At 35.2% G+C, this 8,376-nt stretch overlaps 1 protein-coding gene across 1 annotated transcript; it reads right to left on the reverse strand.

Annotated features, from left to right (window-relative positions):
- Positions 1–246: 246 nt before the first annotated feature.
- LOC145054254 (glucan endo-1,3-beta-glucosidase 12-like) lies at positions 247–2,759 on the reverse strand. Its single transcript, XM_079002402.1, has 3 exons — positions 2,602–2,759; positions 811–2,136; positions 247–478 (listed from the first exon to the last, which is right to left on the reverse strand). Exons 1-3 carry the CDS (start codon positions 2,660–2,662, stop codon positions 444–446), a joined length of 1,422 nt encoding a protein of 473 aa, XP_078858528.1. The 5' UTR covers positions 2,663–2,759; the 3' UTR covers positions 247–443.
- Positions 2,760–8,376: the final 5,617 nt, after the last annotated feature.

The following is an 8,376-nucleotide window of genomic DNA, read 5'->3' on the forward strand; positions in this document are numbered from 1 at the left end:
TCAAGGCCTACACAAACTGTAGATCCAACAAACAAGCTTTTGTAGCAAAACATTTATTTTGACAGCTAAAAAGAGATTTTTACCTATCACCATAAATACATATGACTCCATAAAGTTGTATTCCCATTCACGAGTACATATGATTTTTTAGCCATAAACACAAGATACTTACTTCAGTTGGATAACTGGTACTAAATTGACAAAATATGAACTATATAGAAATCGTGACCTTGTTTTGACAAAACGTAAACAAGCAACACATATGTATTAAATATAAATTTGAATAATAATTACAAAAAAAATCTACAAACCCCAACCCCATAACTAATCCAATTACAATAAAACCTACAACGAATAATTATAATAATAATAAATGGGTTATTTTGCCATTGCAAATCTTCAATATTCAAACCCCATCATTTTTCTTGCATTGCAAATCTTCTTCAGTATCCAGTGGGGAACTCACACTTTCCAAACTCTGCAACAAAAAAAAAGTGAATTGATATAGTATTAAATTTTAATTCTAATTCTAAAACTTTTTTGTACTTAAATAAAAAGAGTATTTTATTTTAAATTAAATATTCTCAGGACAATGTCAGAGGTAAGTCAACATCATGCACGTGCTATGTCCATGATCTGGCTTCCACTACCACTAGTCCTCACTACAATTCTCATTTTCCTTTAAATTTTTTAACTAAATAGGTCTAATATTTATATAATTATTTTTAAAATATTTATTGAACTTAAATTAATATGGATTTTCTGGTTTGTATCTTAACGATATAGAAGAAGAAGAGATGGGATACGTACTAGGTGGCTGAGTGACTACGTAGGCTGCTCCACCGAAATAACACGCGCCGGACGCGCGTCTCATTTTCTGGTAATAACTATTGAAAGCAAACGATGCGTGTGCTTGTAGAGTATTAGGATCGTAACACGTGGAACCAGGTTGTATCGAACGGCAATCAGCACCTCCTTCCCCACAAGCAAAATCCAAACCCGACTGCAGCTTATCCTTTCCCACATCCCTAGCTACGCACCAAGAAAAACCCGACCCGTTTCCATCACCGGCGACTGGAGTTGAAAACCTCGCTTGAGCAGCATCACCACCACCGGACACTGGCGAACTGTTGTCCTCCCTGTAATTCTTCAGATCGTCCACCGTGAACGGAATCTCGTATACCTTCTCCATATTCGGATAAAACAACCCGTAATTTCGCTCCGATGCTGGCCCGGTTTTCTTGTTTTCGTTAAAGAGAGCGAACAGGAAAACGGTGAGGTTTGCTTTTGGTCGGAGAGGTGTGCCTCCGCCGGTGAGGATTCTTTTTACTAGGTTGCCATTGTAAGCGGCGGCGTTTACTACGCTTGCTCCGATTTCATTCTCGTCACCTTTCGACGGCCATCCCGTCTCCGAAACAACCAACGGAATGTCGTCATATTTCAACGCCGACATTGCAGCAAAAACAGCGTCGATCTGTGCGTCGAAGAGATTGAAGTAACGTAAACCGTTGCCGGCGTCGGGAACACCAGGGTTTTCACGGAAGAGTGAGTAGTCGAGAGAGATCACGTCAGAGTTTGCCTCGTAAGCGAAAAACGGGTACGCATTCACCATCAAGTAAGATCCTGTCTCCCGGAGGAATTCGAACATTGGTTTGAAAACCGATTCGATTAGTTCAGGCCTGAAAGATCCCGCCGATGAAGGGTAGGAGTTTTGCAGAGCGCTTAAAGCAACCGGCGATGAGAGTTTGATATCAGAATCGAGTTTGTATTTAACGAGTGCTTGATGAATATTTTTAATGGCGGTTATGAGGAATCCGGTGGTGTTTTTTGGATCAACGAAGACTTCATTACCAACTGCAATGGCTTCGATTTGAGTACGCGGATAGTAAGCCTTGATGTTCCGTTGGACCCATTTGTTAGCAAACGACTGTTTGCTGGCGGCGGCGTATAGGAGCTCGTTGGGGAGGTTCACCGTCACCTTAATGCCACTCCCGGACAATGATCTGAGCACAGACGGATCAGTATCGTACACCTTAACCCTACCGATTCCTTGAGATTTCAGAAGCTTCACAACTTTGGAAGCAGACGGCAGATCACCACCAATCCGACCATAGTTTATTCCAATTGAACCTCCATCTGCAAGTATAAATCAGAAATTCATACAAAACAATCAAAATCGATGCTCTTCATAACAAATGTAGGACATTCATGACTACAGTTCATGTAAAACTAACAATTAAAATCGAAATCTTCATAAACCGATGGAAATCTATGCTACTCATTGTTAATGTAGGAGATTCATGAATCATGACTACAATGCCATGTAATCTTAACAATCAAAATCATTGTCTGCGATAGACGACCAAAAAAAACGATACTGTTCATAATAAATGTATGGCAATCATGCGTTCATGACTAAATTCGATATAAAACTAACAATCAAAAGCTATGTTGTTGATAAGAAATGTAGGACATTCATTATTCATGACTAAAAAACAGTCACAAGCGGAAACCGGCAAGTTCAGCTAGAAATCATAGATTTAAATAACAAATCATAAGATATGAATGATGAATGCAGAGAAAATCATGAAGATTATGAACCTGCAAGTGAGAATTTGGCGAGGAGTAAGACGCAGATGGAGCAGAACAGGTGTGTCGCCATGGATAGTGGGAGAGAGTAGAGAGAGATGGGAAAGGGGGGGAGAGGGAAGACAGGGTTTTATGGGGGAGAATTGAGAAGGGTGTGATGGATTGGTGGGCCCTGAATGACAATAGCAGAATATGGCCGTTGATCGGAGCACGTTGTCCGGCATTTAACGGCGGCCGTTGGATTAGTTTTATGGGCCTTTGATTACAGAAATTCGACCGTTCGTATAGGGTGGACAAGATGACCAATCTGCTGATATTGGAAGTCACGCAGGGATCTGCAGCCACGTGGAATCTGATCTAATCGTCTCCGTAGATTATAACTTTTATAAAAAGAGGGTTTGTTGAACGGAAACCTTGTCATTTTCTTTGCGACAAATACGACTAATGTTTATGCCGACTGTACGTACGATTTATTAACGTTCATAAATCCTGATTAAAAAATCGAATTTAAAATTAGAGATTTATATTTATTTTTAAAAATAAGTCTTGTTATAATATCTATATGAACTTTAACTTTATAAAGGTTATATGAAATGTTGGTAAATTAGGTTCTGAATATCAATAAGACTTTGATAAAAATATGGATTGTGCTGCAAATATTTTTTGAAATTTGTAATTCGCTCTTATGTATAGGTCACGCAAATTTAGAAATGGAATAATCTAATAAATTACTTTGGATTTCACACAAATCCAAGATTGCATAAATCGGAATACAATTTTTGTTTCATGTTCTTGTGAGACAACAATTTAGGAGAGGAACGACATGAATTTTGTGTGTAACAAATGTAGGGGTGTCAAAAAAACCGAACCCGATTAACCCGATCCGACCTGAACCCGAATCAGGTAATTAGGGTCGGGTTTAATAGGGTCAGAACTCTTAATCGGGTTAACCCGACTAACCCGAATTATTATTATGGTCGGGTTTAGGGTGGATTTTTTCAAAACAATTCAGGTTTCGGGTCAACCCGAATAACCCGATTAAGAATTTTATTAACAAAACTTTTTTTACTGCGTTGAATGACATGAATTCAAGATCCCCTGAGATTTTACAACCAATACATATTTCTTATTTAAACAAACCAGATAGTAAAATTACTATGTATAGAGATGTATAAAAGGACATAACTTTCCTCTTTTCTTAATGCAGTACAGTTGTGTTGTAACAGTTTTACGAAATTTATTCACTGTTTACATTACTAATATGGTAAAAGAAACTTCAAAAATTCATATCGTATACCAACTTTACATTTTAAGTCCCTATACATGTGGATTATGTATTAAAATGACACAACATAAATTCATCTTACATTTCAACCTCAACCCGACTAACCCGATTAACCCGACCCTACAAACCCGAAACCCGATTAACCCGAACCCGACTAACCCGTACCTTATTAGGGTTGGGTTTCGGATGAATATTTTTTCTAGAAAAACCCGACTAACCCGACCCGTTTAACCCGAAACCCGATCGGGTTAACCCGATTAACAGCCCTAAACAAATGACACCATCAATATATAGAGAAGATGGTAGTTTAATTCGGTTAATTTTTTGAGGGAAAATCATAATTGTTCCCAATAGTTGGCCCCGCACCAACAAAGCAGAGACGTTATGTTTCTAATTTTATTTCAGCTTAATCGAGTGTGCATTCCGCATCTCTAATATTGGGTTTTAGCCGAAGTTAGACTTAGCATATCTCAAGTTAATCCTAACTATATACCAAAAGAATTGATGACATTATAATTATCAACATTAAAAATTGACCATTAAAATACCAAAATGGATGTTGCTCAAAATGAAATTACTATAAATTATTGAAACATTCATTAATATATATTATTAACGAGACTATGTCTCATATCTTGAAGGCACTACATTCACACCTCCCTGTGACTCAAAATGAAATTACTATATATTATTGAACGTTCATAACAAAATGTGTATCCATTTCAGAAAATTCATATTTGTTGGGAAATTAATTTAGGAACATATATATTAGAAAAGAATTTTAAAATAAGTTATCAAATTTTGTGAAATCATATAATTTTTCGTAAAAAATTTAGAACATTTAAGTTTGCAAAATGTAATTCTCTACGGTTTATTTTTCAAAATAAATGATTGTTTTATGATATTTATTGATAACTGAATGACAACACATCGTATAAATGGAATAGGAAAAACCAAAAACGAAAGATAAAATTATTAACAATTTATGTTCTGTGATTCATCTCAATTCTCAAAATTAATAAACAACTTTATCATTCCAATGACCATCAACAATATTTATGTTAGTTTATTATTATTTTTTAAAAAAATAATGAATATTATTAAAAAAAAAAGTAGTAAGGAGCTATTAGAAAAAAAGAAAACAATTGTATTAAAGTGTTCAAAATTGGATTCTAAAGCCATAAACTTTGATCAATACGAAAACATGATTAATATCTTCAACATGATCGCCACACATCAGACAAAACATGTAAGGGACATCAATGTCACGAGCAACGAGATTATCTTTTGTTTGGAGGCGATTTAGAAGAAATCTCGAACGGAAAATATTCACCATGATATGAGTCAAGTTATTCCAACTCGCATGACGTGATCCATGGGGAAGGTTGTAATCATCTATAACCAGACGGGTATCCTTGAACGCGAACTCAATCCCATTTGTCAAATCCCAAATCTAGCTATCTAACCGATCAACAAACATAATCTTACCTAAAAACTCCATCAAATCCAATTTTAGGGACAACTCGGGCCCTCCTCTCAACTCTCTTCTCCACCTGCAACTCCAACTATGATTCTCCCTTCTATAACATTCAAATAATCAGGAACTGTTTCTTAATCTAATGTCTAGGAAAAGCATATTGCAATACCACATTATTTACCAAACTTCCTTCCATAACAATGTATTTATGCCATTACATAGACTTTTTCAAAGTATGAAAAGGAATGATTTGTCCTTCACAAAGCTTAACAAAAGAAAAAACAACGGAAGACCACACACCTTTCACAACTAAGCCTCATGTAGCCTTTACAAACCATCCAGAAGCATCGTGAGTCGATTTAATAACTCTAAACCAAAGCATATCAGGGTTATTCACAAAACGCCGATGACATAAGTAACGAGTTATTAAGCGTGAACAAGCTACCGATACCAAGACCTCCACTAGGGGTGGCAAATCGGGTAGTCGTTCCGTGTTTTTATCTAACACGACACGACACAAATTATTTTCCCTCAACCCGAACACGACACGAAACGATGTCGTGTTTGTTTTCGTTAACACGAACACGGAAAAAATAAAAAACACGAAAACACGAAAAAACCGATAACACGAAATAATTTACCAAAAAAAAATTCCATAATTTCATTCATAGTTCTTGCAAAAAAGTTAAATTAAACATAATAAATACGCATTTAGTGACAGAAAATAACATAAAACGTCATAAAATATTGCTAAATGTCTTCAAGCTTGTGACTCCATTTTTTCATGTGTACCATTGGCATTGCTATCCAACTTCATAACATCTTCTGTAAGATATTGTAAACATAATTCTTCATCACCTACAAACAATATTAAAAACATTTTAAAAAATATTAAATACTTTATACAAATGTTTCAAGAAGAATACAAATTACCTTTAATCCCAAACAACCAATCTTTTGCACAAATTAGAGCTTCAACATTTTCATGTTTCAACGAACTCCGATATTGATCAAGAACACGACCACCATTACTAAATGCTGATTCGGATGCAACCGTGGAGACGGGGATGCTCAAAATATCTCGAGCCATGGAAGCAAGTTTCGGATAACGATATTGATGAGCTTTCCAAAAAGAAAGTACATTTATATCTTCAGTTATGTCACTTCTTGGTTCATCTAGATACATCTCTAATTGTGATTTTTGAGACAAAACAAACTCCTTAGTTTCATACACTGTGAACTCCTATAAAAACAGAAAATTAATTAGTATAAATTAAAAAACTTATGAAATAAACTAATTATAAAAAACAATTAATTACTAAAAACAACTTCTTACTTATAGCATTTCTCTCGTGCTTTTACTAAGTGTCGTGTCATCTTTCTTTTTGTAAACACTGTTACTTGAATCACTTGTTGAAACGGTTGATGCTCTATAAGACATGGGTGATTCAATAACGTATTCACCAAATAGATCATGTAACTTCTCCCGAATACAATCACTATGCTCACGAAACTGCTTCCATAGAGTTTTTTGTAAGTAAACTCAACATATTACATTTTATAAAACTGCAGCCATGGCCAAAATTGGACTATACTCGGACCAATATTTAGAGAACATCTCATACATTTTGCAAGTCATTATCTTCATAAATGTATCCGAACTTTCTATTTCTTCTTTTAAAGTTCTTTCAACCATGGATACCGAAGGAAAATATAAGTTTGCTGTGCAATACTTATTTCCAGAAAAAATGCATGTGACTTAATAAAATACTTCCAAAAATTTGAAAATCTTTTCTAATTTACCCCATTCTTCATTACTTGGACAATCTAAGTAATTAGAATCACTTAGTGCTAAACGGAAAAAAGCACGACGATAAAAAAGAGCACTTTCAATCATAAGAAAATTAGCATTCCATCTAGTTGGAACATCTTGTCGCAAGCTTTTTTTTGGATTCAAATTAACCTGTTTCACACAATTCAGAAAGTTTCTTTTCCTTATTGAGGATCCCTTCACGTACTTGATAGATTCTCTAATTTTGACAATCCCTTCATCAATAGCCTTCAAGCCATCTTGCACAACTAAATTCAACACGTGAGCACAATATTGAACATGAAAATAATCCCCATTACTACGAAGTGTACCTTCATTACATAATTGACCTTTTAGGAGATTGACAAAAGTATCATTACTTGCAGCATTATCTAATGTGATTGGAAACAACTTTTTATCAATCCCCCAATTGGTCAATAAAGTAGATATTGTTTCAGTTAAACATACGCCATTATGTGGAGGTGGCATATATTGAAAGTTCAAAATTCTTTTTTGCAACTTCCACTCCTCATCAATAAAGTGAGAAGTAACACACAAGAAACCGTCTGTGTTACTAGAAGACCACAAATCAGCAGTTAATGAAATCCGACCAGGAAGTAACTCAAACAATTTCTTGAGTTCTCCTTTTTCTCTTTTAAACAAACTCAGCACATCTTCTTTAGCAGTGTTTCTAGTAATTGTGGTAACTTTTTCATTTAAGTAACTAAAGATGTCTCTAATTCCCTTGTACTCTACAAACTTAAAGGGAAGGTCGTGCTTGACAATAACTTCACTAATAAGTTCACGAAATCTTTCGGGTTTAAAAACTGTGGAATTTATTGAAATGGAACCACCTGATTTTGCAAAAATGAATTGTGTTATGTCACTGTTGTCCCTTCTTGGACACTTTGGAATGTGATTTCTTAAGCTACCTGTCCCATTTTTTGTTTCACAAATGTATCTTTTTTTGCACCTATCGCATTCAGCCCTTTCCTTACCATCTATACCAATCGGAAGTCTGGTATAATACTTCGATACCTCAGAGCACCTTTCCTTTTCCATTTTTAATTGATCTTCTTCACCCTCTACTTTAACATCTACCTCCACAACATCAATGTCATCAGCTTCTTCTTCAAGTTCAACATCCTGAAATAAAAAAGGAGGGTCTGTTTTCAGAAATTATATAATTTAGATGGGGAAAAGTTAAAAAAAAAT

The sequence above is a fragment of the Lactuca serriola genome, chromosome 5 (assembly GCF_051521515.1).
Source record: "Lactuca serriola cultivar US96UC23 chromosome 5, Lser_US96UC23_V15, whole genome shotgun sequence".
Classification (NCBI taxonomy): Eukaryota; Viridiplantae; Streptophyta; class Magnoliopsida; order Asterales; family Asteraceae; genus Lactuca; species Lactuca serriola.

Excerpts from the sequence above, each read along its gene's own strand:
- LOC145054254 (XM_079002402.1), bottom strand. The coding sequence starts at position 2,662 with ATGGCGACACACCTGTTCTGCTCCATCTGCGTCTTACTCCTCGCCAAA. Across the intron at positions 2,137-2,601 it reads CGCCAAATTCTCACTTGCAG|ATGGAGGTTCAATTGGAATA; the intron begins GTTCATAATCTT and ends TTATACTTGCAG. Across the intron at positions 479-810 it reads CGTAGTCACTCAGCCACCTA|AGTTTGGAAAGTGTGAGTTC; the intron begins GTACGTATCCCA and ends TTTTTGTTGCAG.